The 19053-nt window shown below is 40.3% G+C and overlaps 1 protein-coding gene across 2 annotated transcripts in view; it reads left to right on the top strand.

Annotated features, from left to right (window-relative positions):
* glra1.S (glycine receptor alpha 1 S homeolog) overlaps nucleotides 1-19053 on the top strand; it is a 102813-nt gene that overhangs the window by 39688 nt on the left and 44072 nt on the right. For both annotated transcript variants that reach the window (XM_041588004.1, XM_041588003.1), the window contains exons 2-3: nucleotides 9562-9692; nucleotides 10821-10888. In XM_041588004.1, coding sequence (XP_041443938.1) covers nucleotides 9562-9692; nucleotides 10821-10888 — 199 coding nt within the window. The remainder of the gene's footprint in view (nucleotides 1-9561; nucleotides 9693-10820; nucleotides 10889-19053) is intronic.

Genomic DNA, 19053 nt, shown 5'->3' with positions numbered 1-19053 from the left:
CACATTACCGGACACATTCACCTCCCCTTTGATTTTAACGTGGCGGCCAAACGCTACAACAATTATTGGCGGAGTAAATAAGAAAGGGCATAAAAATTAAAATCAGTAATGAAATAGATTGACATCATGTTTTTCAGCTCCCAAAAGCCCCATATCCAACTTGCGACCATATCAAAATTACAAAAAAAAAAAAAAAAGGATTAGTTGATGACACTAATCTTTTCTAGAAAATTGTATCCAAGGGAATGTGCTACCAGCTAATTAAATACATTATTCCATTGTAGAGGCAGAATGGGATGGGTAATTCTCTACACTTCACAATTGCAACCCCTCATAGTGTCTATGCATGAAAAACCCAGAATGCTCTTAAAATAGATGAACAGGTTGTTATACATCTGCGGAAATGACAAACCCAAGGGAGCCTTTGTATCTGCAGGTTGTCCTGTTAATTTTACTCTACCGCTATGATCGGAAGCAATTATATCTTCATTCCATGAACCTATTCAATTAGGAAACCATTTTTTTGTTAGTGTTTAAAGGAAAAATATAACATCCCTGTTGTTTACTTTGAAGGTGCCTTATATTACAACGTCATTATCAGATTACCAATGTACAGATAAACCCCCAGCCTAATGGACTTCTGCTTGTCTATAGGACAAAACAATGGGTTGGAAGGGAGGGAGGTTGTTTACACAGGGCCCTTTATAGGCAGATGTAAGTATAAAAACAAAACAATTATACATTAGTACTTTATAATTAAAATGTAAAAAGTAATTATTTTTTAATAAAAGAAAAGGCAGATTAAGCATCATTTGTATTTAGTTTATGTTAAAAAGTGCATAGAGGCATATATTTGGCCCCATAGGGCAAGGGAACACTTGAATGTTTTATTTTTCAGGCATTTTGTAATACTGTGAGCAGGGGGAACGATACCCCCAATCACCTCTCCATTGCCTGGTAGCACCCAGTGTACTTTTTGAGAGGTTTTTGAATTGCTTCAAAATGTTGATCGCCATTAAGGAATTGATTTTTAACTGTTATGCCTCACTGACCAACCTCTAGTCAAGATATTATTAGACATTTTCTAAGGTCAAACCTTTGGCCAGTTTCCCCCTTAAAGGTCCAACCTTTGGTCAAGGTCCCCCTTAAAGGTACAACCATTGGTCAGGGTCACCCTTAAAGGTCCAACCTTTGGTCAGGGTCACCCTTAAAGGTCCATTCTTTGGTCAGGGTCACCCTTAAAGGTCCAACCTTTGGTCAGGGTCACCCTTAAAGGTCCAACATTTGGTTAGATTCCACCTTAAAGGTCCAACCTTTGGTCAAAGTCCCCCTTAAAGGTCCAACCTTTGGTCAAGGTCCCCCTTAAAGGTCCAACTTTTGGTCAAGGTCCCCCTTAAAGGTCCAACCTTTGGTCAGGGTCACCCTTAAAGGTCCAACATTTGGTTAGATTCCACCTTAAAGGTCCAACCTTTGGTCAAGGTCCCCCTTAAAGGTCCAACCTTTGGTCAGGGTCACCCTTAAAGGTCCAACCTTTGGTCGGGTCCCCCTTAAAGGTCCAACCTTTGGTAAGGGTCCCCCTTAAAGGTCCAACCTTTGGTCAGGGTCCCCCTTAAAGGTCCAACCTTTGGTCAGTATCCCCCTTAAAAGTCTAACCTTTGGTCAGGGACCCGCTTAAAGGTCCAACCTTTTGCCCGGGTCCCACCTTTGGTTAGGGTCCCCCATAGCTCATGGAATCAGAAATGCATAAAGAAATATTGCTGTATCAGTCATTCAGCCATAGTTCTAAAGACATCTAAGGCAGCACATACAATTTTACACCAATCCTCACCTTTAAGATAAGCTTTCAGGCATATTTGGTGAGCCAATGCCCATTTTAACCAGTTCTGACCTAGCTCGCCTTCACTCTGAGCCCCATATCCCCTGATCCAAGACCCCCTCAGGAGGGTCACCCCCACAGTTTGAAAAAACACTGCTCTAGTCCAATAAGACATTAACTTCACAGAGCTGTGTCTTTCTGCAACATAAGTTACTATAAGGTTCCTTAAACACTTTCAGTATAAGGGTAGAGCCTCTTACCAGCAGATTCTTTTCTGCATATTTTCCTTATATTAAAGTAGAATTTATGGGATACATTATCCGGAAACCCGTTATCCAGAATGCTCCGAATTATGGAATGGCCATCTCCCATTGACTCCAATGTAATAAAATGAATCAGATTTTTAAAAATGGTTTTCTTTTTCTCTGTAATAATAAAACAGTACCTTGTGCTTGATCCCAACTAAGATATAATTAATCCATATTGGAGGCAAAATTTAAAATGTTAAAATCATTTTTTAGCAGACTTCAGGCATGCAGATCCAAATTACAGAAAGATCTCTTATCCAGAAAACCCCAGGTCCCAAGCATTCTGGATAACAGGTCCCATACCTGTATTAAGTGAGACATTTCCCATAGGGACCAATATCAAGAGCACTAATTATGTTTAGAGAGAATGCTTTAACGCAGTGTTGTCTAAATTGTATCTTTCAGCCAATATATTACATTTCTGTGGGCCAGATGGTGTTAAGGACATTTTAAAAATCTTTGAGCAAACCGGGAACCATAATAAATCCTATGAGCCTCCAACATGTCCAACCCAGCTTTAGGCAGAGCAAGCAATATGGCAGTTGCTGCACAAGTAAATACATCCTGTTCTGTATACCCAATAACCTTTCATCCTTGACTAATCTAAATATATTATAAAGGGAATAAAGATATATTAATACCTAAAGCATCACATGTGACCAGTCTGCATGTGAATTAACTCTGTCCTTCCGTCCTACACAATCTGCATGGGGGCACCTCAGATGACCGTGCTATTATTTAATCATTAGTAGCCTGACGAAGCTTGTTCTAATTACCTTCTTATGGTGCTTCCATATGGACAAGCTGCAAAGGAACACATGAAGTTTAAAGGGATTCTGTCATAATTTTTCTGATGTCGTTTTTATTTCTAAATTACACTGCAAATAATTCAGTCTACAATATAAAATTTCATTCCTGAACCAGCAAGTGTATTTGTTTAGTTGTAATATTGGTGTGTAGGTGCATCTCAGGTCATTTTGCCTGGTCATGTGCTTTCAGAAAGAGCCAGCACTTTAGGATGGAACTGCTTTCTGGCAGGCTGTTGTTTCTCCTACTCAATGTAACTGAATGTATCTCAGTGGGACCTGGATTTTACTATTGAGTATTGTGCTTAGATCTACCAGGCAGCTGTTATCTTGTGTTAGGGAAATGTTATCTGGTTACCTTCCCATTGTTCTGTTAGGCTGCTGGGGTGATATCACTCCAACTTGCAGTAAAGCAGTATAGAGTGACTGAAGTTTATTAGAGCACAAGTCACATGACTGGGGGCAGCTGAGAAACTGACTAGCCCCATGTCAGATTTCAAAATTAAATATAAAAAAATCTGTCTCTTTTGAGAAACGGATTTCAATGCAGAATTTGGCTGGAGCAGCACTTTTAACTGATGCATTTTGAAAAACATTTTTTTTCCCATGACAATATCCCTTTAAGGTGATAAAACCAGAGTCAAACACTGAGAGCTCCCACCGATCATTTAATGACACCCAAAGAAGCTACAGATGTGCAAGGCCTTTCTTGCCACAATGACTTTGAGGGATGGAAGTGGCACACTGAACATTGCTGCTTAATAGTTAGTAACCCAGAAACAATGCCTCGTGGGAGAGATGGAACATTGAGAAGCAGAAAGGGGCCAAAAGGTCCATTGTACAAAACATAAACATTATATAGCTTTCATAAACACTAACAGCCCTGCCTTGAGCTGCCAAACTGTGTACAATGGGGGTGATGTAGCTTTAACATGAAAGTCTGTTTGAATATTGAGGGACCATAAGGTGCGGTGTTCACTTCTAGTTTATCCTTTACTCTTGGGCGGTTCTAAGTCCTGCCATATTTTCTATAAAGGCACCGAGGGCATGTGCGTAGGGCAGAAGCATTAGTGGGTATCTATCGGATTCTTGTGTAGAAAAATAAATGTATTGTTAAAAAAAATTGCTCTGACTGTTGCCTGTCAATGGAGCGAGATTCAGTAGCGGATTATGGGGGATTTAGGCTGACCTGCAACCCCTCCCCAACCCCATTTATCAATCACCAAGAACAGGGGTAAGTGAGTTTACTGAACTTTGATAAATCCATACAATGTAACTAATATCAGTTGTAGTTGTCTTTTATCTAAGCCCCATATTAATTTGATTGTTGTACCTGTACTTTTTCCATTATATTACATCCGGGACTGTGGGACAGTCAGTTTGATGGTCCTGCCACAGGCTGTCACTTCTAATGAACCATGCCTTCACTAAGATTCAACCACTTCTCTGTAGCTCTGTGAGCAGCCTTGGGGTCAGCCAGGAACTCTGCATGTATCGCTGAACTACAATTTTATAAATAAAGCATCTAGATATGCCAGCATCTGTGGTATATGCCATATCTATATGTCTGTCTATCATCAACATCAATCATATATTAAATCTATCTTTTTATCTATCTGTTTGTTTGTCTGTCTATCTATCTATCATCAAACTTGCTATCTATCTGTCTGTCTATCGATTATCTATCACCAATATCAACCATTTATTATATATATATATATATATATATATATATATATATATATATATATATTTTTTTTTTTTTTTTTTTTTTTATTTGTATCTATCTATCTATCTATCTATCATCTATCAATCTATCATCTATCTATCTATCTATCTATCAATTATCTATCTATCTATCTTATCTATCTATCTATCTATCTATCTCTCTATTAGTCTATCTATCATCTATCTATCATCTATCCTCTATCTATCATTTATCTATCTATCTATCTATCTATCTATCTATCTATCAATTATCTATCTATCTATCTATCTATCTATCTATCAATTATCTATCTATCTATCTATCTATCTATCTATCTATCTATCAATTATCTATCTATCTATCTATCTTATCTATCTATCTATCTATCTATCTATCTATCTATCATCTATCATCTATCAAACATGCTATCTATCTGTCCATCTGTCTATCTATCTGTCCCTCTATCTAACCAACTATAGTTCTAAGACCGGTATACTTTGTTAAGTTTAAATTAACCCTGCTGGCATCTTTGCTTTTGCTGCATCACATTATGGATAAAAGAAGATACTGATAACATAGAATGTGGGGTGCTGGCAGCCAGGAATGTAAAGGAAAGTGCCATTAATTGTATGGTTTATGGAAGTTTTGCGGTTAAGGCAATGCAGTGTGTATTCTTGCAAAATAAATGGCCCTATAATAAATTTCTGTTTCTTTGGTACAGAGATTAATTCTAAGTGATTAATCACCTGTTAATTAGATAAAACCTCTATTAATCCCTCACCTGACAGCCTCTATACAAATCTGTGTTACTTGTTATATTTCAGTCAAGTCCTACAGCCTGTATACTCATTTATATCTGAACTATTTGTAGGTCTTATACATCAGTGCTCTATGTGTGCGGGGGAAACAGATGCAAGAATTAAGTAATGGGTTGCTGGCATGATAAATGCATTCCTCTTTCCCAATCCTATTCTTCTCCAATGGGTTTCAAAGGAGATTCTAGTTTATCAATAATTTGCATTTATTATAACGTACTGTAAATGTTCAGTGAAAATGTGAATAGGCTGTTTGCACCAACACTTATTTATCTGCATTCATTGTAGAAATATATATGGAAGCTACCATATTGTTTCCTCCTCTGACGTTGGCTCCCCCAGTTGGAAGAGTGAAGGACAGGGTGAGATACGTTGATACTCTCCCAGAATACATTTCTCTTTCTGCAGGAAAAAATTAAATCAACTGATATGACGTCCTTGGCAAATATATGAATGGGAAGGAGTCACAATGAAGTGCTATTGATTACTGCTCAGCAATTGTCCCTGGGAGTTCAATAAAGAGAACCCACTAGCCATTAAAAGGACGATTATTCCAAATACAATACACAAAATGGTTACGCAGCATGGCAGCTTCTGTGATGGGATTGCAAATTGTGACCTCTATACAAGGACACCAAAAATGTTCTGCAATTCTCATGATTTTTCTTCGTGTAGATAACACTGTGTGATGGACTGTATATTATGTGCATAAATAGCATATTCATTGGGGGTATAAGTAGAATTAACAGGGACTCTCATTACAGAATTCAAGGACAATGATTCTCTTTCAATAGCAAGCAGCAGCCATTAGACCTGAAAGAGCCGAGGAGCATTTGTATGTACAACAGTCACCAGATCACCTGATGATGATATCACGCTCATGAAATATGCAGTTAGTGACACTGTGCTGATTTTTTGTTAGTGCTGCTGTTGACTGTTTTAAAATCTATACTTAGTTATCAGGCAACTGTACTACCACAATTTATCATATTTCTTAATATTCACCGCAAGCATGAGCAAATTCTCTGACTGCACACATTGGGGGTCGATAGAGCAACTTCTGAAAGCGCGAAGAGTCAGCAGAAACTCTATAACCCACTAAAACTGCCCCTCAAAAGGGACTGTGACTGTGGGATAGCAGGTATAGTAGGGAGAGATGGTGCCTATAGTAACAGTGGATAATAGTCTCTGGGAAGGGAGTGTGACTGTGGGATAGCAGGTATAGTAGGGAGAGATGGTGTCTATAGTAACAGTGGATAATAGTCTCTGGGAAGGGAGTGTGACTGTGGGATAGCAGGTATAGTAGGGAGAGATGGTGCCTATAGTAACAGTGGGATAATAGTCTCTGGGAAGGGAGTGTGACTGTGGGATAGCAGGTATAGTAGGGAGAGATGGTGCCTATCGTAACAGTGGATAATAGTCGATGGGAAGGGAGTGTGACTGTGGGATAGCAGGTATAGTAGGGAGAGATGGTGCCTATAGTAACAGTGGGATAATAGTCTCTGGGAAGGGAGTGTGACTGTGGGATAGCAGGTATAGTAGGGAGAGATGGTGCCTATAGTAACAGTGGATAATAGTCTCTGGGAAGGGAGTGTGACTGTGAGATTGCAGGTATAGTAGGGAGAGATGGTGCCTATAGTGACAGTGGATAATAGTCTCTGGGAAGGGAGTGTGACTGTGGGATAGCAGGTATAGTAGGGAGAGATGGTGCCTATAGTAACAGTGGATAATAGTCTCTGGGAAGGGAGTGTGACTGTGAGATTGCAGGTATAGTAGGGAGAGATGGTGCCTATAGTGACAGTGGATAATAGTCTCTGGGAAGGGAGTGTGACTGTGGGATAGCAGGTATAGTAGGGAGAGATGGTGCCTAAAGTAACAGTGGATAATAGTCTCTGGGAAGGGAGTATGACTGTGGGATAACAGGTATAGTAGGGAGAGATGGTGCCTATAGTAACAGTGGGATAATAGTCTTTGGGAAGGGAGTGTGACTGTGGGATAGCAGGTGTCTATAGTAACAGTGGGATAATAGTCTCTGGGAAGGGAGCGTGACTGTGGGATAGCAGGTATAGTAGGGAGAGATGGTGTCTATAGTAACAGTGGGATAATAGTCTCTGGGAAGGGAGTGTGACTGTGGGATAGCAGGTATAGTAGGGAGAGATGTTGCCTATAGTAACAGTGGATAATAGTCTCTGGGAAGGGAGTGTGACTGTGGGATAGCAGGTATAGTAGGGAGAGATGGTGCCTAAAGTAACAGTGGATAATAGTCTCTGGGAAGGGAATGTGACTGTGGGATAGCAGGTATAGTAGGGAGAGATGGTGTCTATAGTAACAGTGGGATAATAGTCTCTGGGAAGGGAGTGTGACTGTGGGATAGCAGGTATAGTAGGGAGAGATGGTGTCTATAGTAACAGTGGGATAATAGTCTCTGGGAAGGGAGTGTGACTGTGGGATAGCAGGTATAGTAGGGAGAGATGGTGTCTATAGTAACAGTGGGATAATAGTCTCTGGGAAGGGAGTGTGACTGTGGGATAGCAGGTATAGTAGGGAGAGATGGTGTCTATAGTAACAGTGGGATAATAGTCTCTGGGAAGGGAGTGTGACTGTGGGATAGCAGGTATAGTAGGGAGAGATGGTGTCTATAGTAACAGTGGATAATAGTCTCTGGGAAGGGAGTGTGACTGTGGGATAGCAGGTATAGTAGGGAGAGATGGTGTCTATAGTGACAGTGGATAATAGTCTCTGGGAAGGGAGTGTGACTGTGGGATAGCAGGTATAGTAGGGAGAGATGGTGTCTATAGTAACAGTGGGATAATAGTCTCTGGGAAGGGAGTGTGACTGTGGGATAGCAGGTATAGTAGGGAGAGATGGTGTCTATAGTAACAGTGGATAATAGTCTCTGGGAAGGGAGTGTGACTGTGGGATAGCAGGTATAGTAGGGAGAGATGGTGTCTATAGTAACAGTGGATAATAGTCTCTGGGAAGAGAGTGTGACTGTGGGATAGCAGGTTTAGTAGGGAGAAATAGTGCCTATAGTAACAGTGGGATAATAGTCTCTGGGAAGGGAATGTGACTGTGGGATAGCAGGTATAGTAGGGAGAGATGGTGCCTATAGTAACAGTGGGATAATAGTCTCTGGGAAGGGAGTGTGACTGTGGGATAGCAGGTATAGTAGGGAGAGATGGTGCCTATAGTAACAGTGGATAATAGTCTCTGGGAAGGGAGTGTGACTGTGGGATAGCAGGTATAGTAGGGAGAGATGGTGTCTATAGTAACAGTGGATAATAGTCTCTGGGAAGGGAGTGTGACTGTGGGATAGCAGGTATAGTAGGGAGAGATGGTGTCTATAGTAACAGTGGGATAATAGTCTCTGGGAAGGGAATGTGACTGTGGGATAGAAGGTATAGTAGGGAGAGATGGCGCCTATAGTAACAGTGGATAATAGTCTCTGGGAAGGGAGTGTGACTGTGGGATAGTAGGTATAGTAGGGAGTGATGGTGCCTATAGTAACAGTGGATAATAGTCTCTGGGAAGGAAATGTGACTTTGGGATAGCAGGTATAGTAGGGAGAGACAGTGCATAAAGTAACAGTACAATAATAACCTTGGGAAAAGACTAGGACTGTGGGATAGCAGCTTGTTTAAACTAAAAGGTAATCAGGCAAATGTGAATCGGTGAATCTGCAGCACCTAAAAAATACAAATGAATCATGCTAATGTGTTTTTGAGACTGAAAAATATACCGACTTCAGCCTTTGTACAGCCCTGCCCATGTTGACCCAGACAAAGCCCAAATTCCAGTAGGCTTGTGTTTATTTTATTTCCCCTTTAACCTTAAAACAAACATGAGTCACTAAGAGAAGAGAAACAATGTTATTCTCTGGAGAAGGGAATGATTATTTTATGGGGTTTCCAACACTTCTTCCATAGAATCTTTACAAAAATGGTTTTGCTTTTCACTGCCAGCTGTGCCTTTTCAACTGAAATCTGTCTTGCTGCCTTGTGTGTTGGCCCCCTACAGAGACCCGCTCTCATATTAGAAGCCGTCATTCCTATAGTCTCCCCCATGATTTTGTGAATCCTTTGCCTGATTTACTTTCTTTCCATTACAGTTTAGCAGCTTCCAAGGAAGTTGGTGCATCGGCCCGTTCTTCTGCCAAGCAAATGTCTCCGTCCGACTTCCTGGATAAGCTGATGGGAAAGATCTCAGGATACGACGCCAGGATTCGACCCAATTTCAAAGGTTTCACTTGGATTTGTTTTTATTATGGCAACAACAATGTAGACTATGTACTCCATTCCCTATATTATACAGAATAATGCACATGTGTACGGAATACATTCTGCACTCCTATTACAAATTATGAAGATATTAGAAGTCACAAAGGAGTTGACCAAGCTGAGCTTTATTTATAGCTGGTGACATCACTAATCAACATGTATAAGAATAAGTATTCTATTGTATTCTATTACAGAGCTTATCTGTTATCTGCTAAGTAACCTGTGCATTTTCTTCTTTTTAAGCCTAAATGGCTGCTATCATGGCAGCCTATTTATAGAAAACTATAGAAGTGTTTCTGAAGCAAACACATAACTTTTACCAATGCAGGGCAACCGTCTATTATATTTTAATTACCTTAAAATGCTTTTATTTTTTGATGTAACTGTTTTTTAAATGTATACCCACCACTACTCTACTGGTTAATCACAATTTTACAGGCAATAACAGATAAGGAGATTAGTCTTCCCAAATGCTTTCTCACCAGCTAAAATACAAATAACCATGGGGGAAACATACACAGCGTGAAGTTGCCTGAAGTTTCCTTCCTTAAGGCCTCCATAGACGGGCCGATTAAAGCTGCTGACGGACTGAGTCCGACGGGCTTCCATGATCGATATCTGGCCGAAAGGCAAATCCCGTCGAATTTTGGCCGCATCTGTGCGTTGATGTGGTCCCATGATCCGACCGACCGTATCGCCTCCATTCTGATCGTTGGGCCCATGATCGGATCATCCCAATATCGCCCACCTTAATGTAGGCACATGGGGAGAGATCCGCTCGTTTAGCGACATCGTCAAGCGAGCGGATCTACCAGTGTATGGCCACCTTTAAGCAAATGCCACTCGGGCAGATTTTAGCACAGAAATGCAAGTGCCTGCACCCGGACCAACACTTCGGTTCAGGGTGCATGCAAGGAAGAAGGTTGATGCTAATAAAGGGGCTGATTCTTAGCCTTTGTTTATTCTGAAGGCCGGGAATCAGCCCCATGTAGCATTAGCCTAAAAGTTGGGTTGGGTGGGTGAGTTACCGATGCACAAGGATCTTGAGTATTTTTGCTATTTTTAATTCCTCATTGTGGTTTGGTTACAGGTCCGCCCGTAAATGTGAGCTGCAACATCTTCATTAACAGCTTTGGATCAATTGCAGAAACCACCATGGTGAGTACATACTCCCAGCCCAGCTGTCCCAAGAAGCAGTCTTGGATCTCAGAATCAAAAAGAAAGCCTTACTAGAAAATAAGTGGCGTTTTTGTGCAGAGACATGTATGTGAGTTCCTATGGATGGGGCAGGGTTTAAAATTTCTTAGTTTTTAACATTTACTTTGGGAAGTACTGTATGTGAGTTAAAGAACACTGGGCAAAGTCACACTTGGGCAGTAACCTGTACAGGGTTGCTCCTGCCATGGGGCAAGGTGAGAATCTTGTTAAAACTACACCTATCTACATAACCATATTCAGACCAATAAAAGATGCAGGCGGCCCAAATTAGCAGATTATTGACCCATGTCTGGGGTCCTCCTACGGGCCTGCTGAATGATATCTGATGGACAATTAGCCACACGTTGAACGGGCTGGTTAAAAAATCCTGTTATGTAGGACCACATTGTCTCATTAGCCCTGCTGACCTATATTTCCATCACTGTGATGCAATGATTTACATATGCAAGGTGCAATTTACCCTTTAAGGGGCATCCCAATTTACCCTTTAAGGGGCATCAGATGTTGCACGGTATTTTAGTTGTGGTGAACTTGCCAAATATCCACTTATCTGACATTGTTCTTAAATGATGGTTGCCCTATATATATTTTGTATTTTATGTTGAAGGTGCTTGTAATTGAGAATTATGGGTCTCATGGATAATTACATTTTTTTTTAGCGTTATATGGACACATGGCTCCTTACTAGCACCTAATGCACTGTATACTATGCAGTATACCACGACTACATAGATTTTAGCATGGATTAAGTGAATGGTATGGATGGTAGGGAGTGATGTTACAAAGCCATCTCAGTTATGAAACATTGGGCCAGATTCCATTCAGTGAGAAAAAAGTTTATCACGTGAAAACTCATGGATGATATTAAATTTAAGATACAATGCAATTCAGAAGAAGTTAACTGACAGTTTATCTTGTGAAAACTCTATGGGGGAAAAAACGGATATGAATAATGATGGGCGAATTCATTCGCCAGGCGCGAATTTGCGGCGAATTTGCGCGATTCGCCGCCAGCAAATAAATTCGCGAAACGCCCGCGAAAATTCGCGGCAAAAATTCGCGGCAAAAATTCGTCGAAAAACGGGCGCCGGCGTCAAAAACGAGACGCAAATTCGCCCATCACTAGATATGAATTTGGAGAAAAAAATGTTCTCATCGAATTGAATCACGTACAAGAGTTTTCAGGTGATAAATCAGGAGATAACTTTTTCTCACGAAATTGAATTTCGCCCATTATATTGAATCAAGTGAATTGAATCAAGATACTGTATTTACATTTTTGAATGTGCTAATGTAATAATGCCAGCTTGTGATAGTTATCACTCATTGGGCCAGATTTAATTTAGTGAAAGGTTTATCACGTGAAAACTCATGGACGAGATTCAATTTGAGATGCTTTTCAATTTAGAAACAGTTAACTGACAGTTTATCTCATGAAAACTCTATGGGGAAAAAAAGAAAATTGAATTTAGAGAGACAATTTTTCTCCTCTAATTGAATCTTGTCCATGAGTTTTCACATGATAAACCATGAGATAACTTTTTCTCACGATATTGAATTTGGCCCATTATATTGAATCAAGTGAAATGAATCAAGATACTGTATTTACATTTTTGAATGTGCTAATGTAATAATGCCAGCTTGTAATAGTTATCAATCATTGGGCCAGATTCAAAACGGGGCAGATTTATTAAGGGTCGAATTTTCGAAAAAACACGAATCGAGTTTGGATGAATTCGAATCGAATTCTATTCGAATTTTCTGGTCGTTTAAATATGTCTAACTTTGATTTTTTTTAAAATAAATCTTCCCAAGACGAATTTCGAAGTCATTCAAATTTAAGGGAGTTTAAAAAAACTCACATGAATTAAAAATTCGATCCTTGATAAATGTGCCTGGCTGTGTACCGTGGATATTTTTGAATACAGAATGTATTTTTTGTAAATGTACAAAGGGCACCCCATAAAAAGCATAAAAGCTCTCTCTGCACTAGCGATGCGCCCCCCAACCTGCTCAAAACTGTAAGAATGGAGGGCATGGGAGGGGCAGCATGGGTAAACTAGCCCAAACTTTTAGCAGCTAATCAGCATTTTTCAGCCAGCAGCAAATAGAATAAAAGCATCACTGATTGGTTGCTATAGGTTACTGCCCATGTGCTTATTTGCCCAGTGTCCATAAATGAGCCCCAATACTTTTTTTTCTCAACACTGTGTGAGCCGTTTGTTTTTCAGTTTATTTACTTTGAATTTAATTTAATTTGCTTTGATTAAATTGGGTGATATGTGATTAATACTGAGGGCTTTTCTGTATTACATAGAGTTTATTGATAATTGATAATTGATGTATTTCAGACTTTTTATCACTGGTTAATGGAGAAGGGAAGGTTAAAACTAAATATTCCTTATCAGAAAGGTCCACCTAAATATACCAGTAAACTTAGCTCAGCTGTTTTGAGTCCCCTGTCAAAAGAAACACTGCATTTCTTTCCTTCTATTGTGTACTCATGGGCTTCTGTATCAGACTTCCTGCCTTCAGCTTAAACCTCCTTGCCCCGGGCGTGAGCATGCTCAGTTTGCTCCTCTCCACCTCCTCCCATCTCTGCTGTAATCTGAGCCCAGAGCTATAAGTGAGCAAGGAGAGACCCAGGCAGGAAGTGATGTCACACTAAGCTAATGCTGCAGCTGCTATCCTAAACAAACAGAAAGCTTCTAGAGATTTTTACTCAGCTATGGTAAAACATTCTACAGAATAAAAATAGCATTCTAGCTTGCACTATTGCAGCTAATCTATTGGCAATAATATGATTCCGTAGCTTTCCTTCTCCTTTAAAAGGATAGTAAACGTATACTAAGGTGCATGTATATAGCAGTTTTTCAAAAACCTATGAAAACTGTTTTTTTGTTTTATTTCTTTCTGTGACTCTCAGGCTTGGTTGCTATGGCGCTGTTACCCTAACAACTAGACAGCAGGTTAGAAGTAAAACTAGAAGAGGCTTGTGTATAACAAAAAAATTTGTAAACCATAAAACTACAGGCTTATAGTTCAAACGTTTGAACAGCATTTGCAGTTGCTAGGTGAAAAAGGGCAGAATAGGAAGTTTATTATACTAATCTTAAAGGAACAGTTACATAGAATAAAAATAAAACATTATGCAGTGTTGCCCTGCACTGGTAAAACTGCTGTGTTTGCTTCAGAAACACAACTTTTGTATATATAAATAAGCTGCTGTGTAGCAATGGGGGCAGCCCAGGTTACACAGCAGATAGCAGATAAGCTCTGTAGAACATAATGTTTTCTGTTATCCATTATTTATCCTGTGCCATATAGCCTTTTTTGAATTTCTGCCATTGCTGCACAGCAGCTTGTTTAAATAAACTATAGTAATATTTATCTGTTATCTACTGTGTATCCTGTGCTTGAATGGCTGCCCCCGTGGCTACACAGCAGCTTGTTTATATAAACTATAGTAGTACTTATCTGTTATCTACTGTGTATCCTGTGCTTGAATGGCTGCCCCCGTGGCTACACAGCAGCTTGTTTAAATAAACTATAGTAGTACTTATCTGTTATCTACTGTGTATCCTGTGCTTGAATGGCTGCCCCCATGGCTACACAGCAGCTTGTTTATATAAACTATAGTAGTGTTTCTGAAGCAAACACAACAGTTTTACCAGTGCAGGGCAACCGTACATGATATTTTACATTACTTTAAAACACCTTAATTTTTTGGAATTACTGTTCCTTGCTCAGAACTCCTTTATGACCTTGAAATGGACATTCCAGACCCAGTCCCTAGGGAAAGACTGAGACATAAACAGACCTGACAAGTAAATGAAATTAGCTTCAAAAGCAAATAACACTGCTGAACATTTCTGATTCCTTTAGTTGCCGGGCACAGACTGGACACATGCAGCTCACTATGAATGTGTTTCTATAGATAAGGGATAATATAATCTCCAACTTTATATGACATGAGTATTCAGAGTTTCATGACCACATGCAGGTCACAGAAACATTATTTCCTGATAATAGGGGATATACTATTTTCTAGAATAAATAGCTTTATACTGTTGGGTTTGCTTACGAATAAACTAAACAAAAGATATATATTAAAGGACATATAAACCTTCCCTGAATCTCTGCTAGTACACCATATAGTAGGTGGCCAATTGCAATTGTTGATGCAGTGGGGATTCCTGCTTACCATTGTCTGCAGGCAGAGTTCTGGGCAAGTTGTACTTTCGAATATTATTCCATAATCAAACATCAGAAGGGTTTATTTACTATTCCACTATTTATTTACTATTCCCATTACCTATGCATGGGGGGGAGGTGCCCAGGCATTTGTCATCTACAGCCCTCTACAGATGGTTGTTACTTTCAGGCCAGATTTCTGCAATTGAATATTGGTACTTGCCAGAAACCAATATTATAATGCAAATATAGGTATGCTGCAAGCTTAATGGGTGATTAGAATAATACCAAACATGAGGGGTGTCTGATGTTCCAGTCCCCCAGAAACCATAACTCCTAACTGGTAGATATAGGCTGGCCCTGTTTGGCATCATTTGAAAGCAGGGCCAGAACTAGGGGTAGGCAAAAGAGGCACAAGCTTAGGGCGCAAAGATGAAGGGATGCCAGGCACTGTACCTCTTCTGCCACGTACCCCTAGTTCGGACCCTTGTGTCCCCCATCTGCTGCAGCAATTCCTCTATTCTGGATGCGCGTGCTTGTTCGTGCATGAACATATGGTTGCCTGGGGCACCTGGCCCAGTCCTGTTGGCCAGGTTGCCTAGGGCCTGGCACTTTTTGGGAGCATGTGATCTCATAAACCATATGGGATTTATGAGGATGTGAAGAGGAGATCCCATCTATTTTTATAACTGCTCCCCAACCACCCATAGCTCTAGGCCCACAACTCCTTTCTTTGATCATGATTACAATTGATTACAAAAAGAAATCTGATCGAAGAAAATTATTTTCCATATTTATATAGATGTTAAAATATTGTTTTTCTTTAAAACTATACAGATAAATCCAAGGCACTTATTGTACCTGTTCAGAGTTGACCGTTAAAGGAGAAAGAAAGGCTTTGTGCACTTAGGGGTGCCAAATGTTAGGCACCCCAAAGTGATTGTATTTACTAGAAAACTGCACCGGCCCTGGGTTATACCAGTGATCACCACAGAGCGATCTTCTTCCGGCTTCTTCTGCATGCGCAGTAGTACAAAAAGCACAACTTTAACTAAAAAGTTGGCTTTTTCGTTCAACTGCGCATGTGTTTGACCCGGGAAATTTGAAGCAAGAAGAAGACGGAAGAGTATCGCTCCGTGGTGCTCACTGGTATAACCCCGGTGCAGTTTTCTGCTGATAGGAGCACCGGCCCGGGGTTTCAGGTAAGTCAATACAATCACTTGGGGGTGCATAACATTTGGCACCCCCAAGTGCACAAAGCCTTTCCTTCTCCATTAAGGCCCTTAAAGTCAACAAGCTGAAATTCGTCATGTGGAAATTCCATAGGTGCCTACCTTCATTACACTTCTTATTCTAATCCATCCCACAGTTTTCTGTTAATGTTGACTTTGTAAAAGGTCCTTCAGGCTAAATCTACAAAGTCATCCATACAACAGCAAATAAACACACCTCGAAATTCATATACTATTTGTTTAATATAGTATTTGTACAAGAAACAGAACCTAAATTTGCTGGGAGCTCAGAAGTATTGATGAGCGGGTCAGGAAAACCTTAACTCACACTAACCTTAATCCGCAAAATGTTGCCATTGTAGGATCGCACCTGACCAATACCTGCATCTTCCCACTCTGTACCTTACTTCTGTGTGTAGCTCTGGTTCCAAGACTAAGGAGCAGATTTACTAAGGTGCGAAGTGGCGAACACTAGCGCCAATTCGCTAGGGTTGGCCACCCGCAGGGACATCGCCAATTTACTAACAGGCACGGGTGCCAATTCACTAGTGATAGAGACAGGCGCTATCGGTGATTCGAACTCTATCGCCAGGCGACTTTCCATTCTGCCGAACGCTAGTTACTCCGCAAATTCACTGAAATGCGGATTTTACTGAACGTTACCACTTTCGCCAGAGTTGCCTTCGCCACCTCAGACCAGATGAAGTGCTACAAAGCAGCCAGATCTTCCTCAATCTTCTGCCACTTCGAGCAGCTTCTTCAGTTCAAACTGAAGAAGAAGAAGCTGCTCGGATGAGTAGTGAAACGTCTTCAATAATTACTCAGCAAATCCAGTTGTTTTATAATTGCTTATATTAGATTTTCCCTGGACATGTGTTTTAAAAAGTGGAATTTTTAAGTATTTGCACTGACATTTAACATAAAGACTTCCATAAAACTTTAAATTTCCCGCACTATGCAAATTGACCTGAGCGCAAGATCACTAGTGAATTTTCGGTAGGCAGAAATAAATGCTAGCGCATCTTCACTTTGAAATGCTCGCACTGCCGAAGTAACGCTAGCAAAAAGTCGCCAGCGTTTGAAGCCCAGGACGAAACTCCACATATTAGTGAATTGGTGTAGTCTGAGCACATTTGCACCTGGTGCAAGTGTTGCGATGGGTGAGAAACGGATGCCGGCAAAAATTTGCCAGTTAGTAAATCTGCCCCAAGGAATCTTCAAGATTCCTCAGTCTGACCCGCACCCAAATCTAACCCACAATGGTTGGCCAATTTTCAACCTGAACCTGTCCAACTGGTGCTCAACCCTTAGGTCACCCTCAGGTTTCAGGTCAACCTGAACTGATTAGCAGTTTCAGTGTATTTCTGGGAAATATCTTATTTATTGGGACCCTAAAATGATTCCGCAGTGGAGTCCAAAAAACGTCTAGATACTCTACGGTCTTGTGATGTGTGCAAAGAACTTAAATATACGCTCAAATGGCCATGTTTTTCCCCCACATCATTGCATTCACACTGAAAAATTACACGGCACAACTTGCGCCGGATTTATCAAAACAGACACAGAATTTGCATTTGTCTTGTAAATCTGGCACTGTTGCGGCAATGTGGGCATTCCAGAGTAATGGCAGATTCAGTTAGGTGCAAATCGGATTGCCTATTACTTACACAACATTCTCAAGGCAGTTGTATAGTACAGCACACCTGTAGCAACCATTACATTACACATAAGGCTGCTGGTATGTTTAAAAGTTTATTTTTTTTGGGTCAGTTACAATTGGCCATTGGCCAATGTGCAAGTTCAAGAGCACTACACTAAGGGGCAGATTTATCAAAGGTCGAGGTGAATTTTCGGATTTAAAAACTTAGAATTTCAAGCTATTTTTTGTGTACTTCTTTAAAACTTTGACTTCGACCCTTCGCCATCTAAAACCTGCCGAAGTGCTATTTTAGCCTATGGGGGACCGCTTAGAACCTATTTGGAATCAATTGGTGGACTTAAATCAATTTTTTTGGGGGGGGAAACTTCAAATTGAATTCGATCAAATGCGCTGTTCCTTCCATCATCCGATTCGAATATGGCTGAATATGGAACTCTTCGACCCAAAAAACCTTCCGCTTCACTTCGGTTGGTCTTTTTGAATTCGAATTTTGAAGTATTTTCAATTCGATATACGACCCTTGATAAATATGCCCCTTAATGGCAAATGAATCAGTTTCTTTGCTTGTGTTTTAACACCAGAAAAGAAACTAACTCCTGTATTGGCTAAGGAGAAGCAAAATTAGATCCCTTAGGGCCCTTGCACATTCATGCTGTCAGCTCCTCATAAATACAGCGCTGTATTATTTGGAAAGATCCAAGTCTTCACCCTAGAAAATTTGGCTGGAGCCTGAACTGCAAGTGTCAAATACTCGGTTTCACTTACAATGTTTAGATGGATAACCTTTACTATTTTTCCCCATATTAAATGTTTGGAAACCCTTTAAATGGATACTGTCATGGGAAAAAAATGTTTTTTTTTTCAAAATGCATCAGTTAATAGTGCTGCTCCAGCAGAATTCTGCACTGAAATCCATTTCTCAAAAGAGCAAACAGACTTTTTTTACATTTCATTTTGAAATCTGACATGAGGCTAGACATATTGTCAGTTTCCCAGCTGCCCCCAGTCATGTGACTTGT

Source organism: Xenopus laevis, chromosome 3S (genome assembly GCF_017654675.1).
Source record: "Xenopus laevis strain J_2021 chromosome 3S, Xenopus_laevis_v10.1, whole genome shotgun sequence".
In the NCBI taxonomy this organism is placed as follows: domain Eukaryota; kingdom Metazoa; phylum Chordata; class Amphibia; order Anura; family Pipidae; genus Xenopus; species Xenopus laevis.
This window is presented reverse-complemented; position numbering and strand designations above follow the sequence as displayed.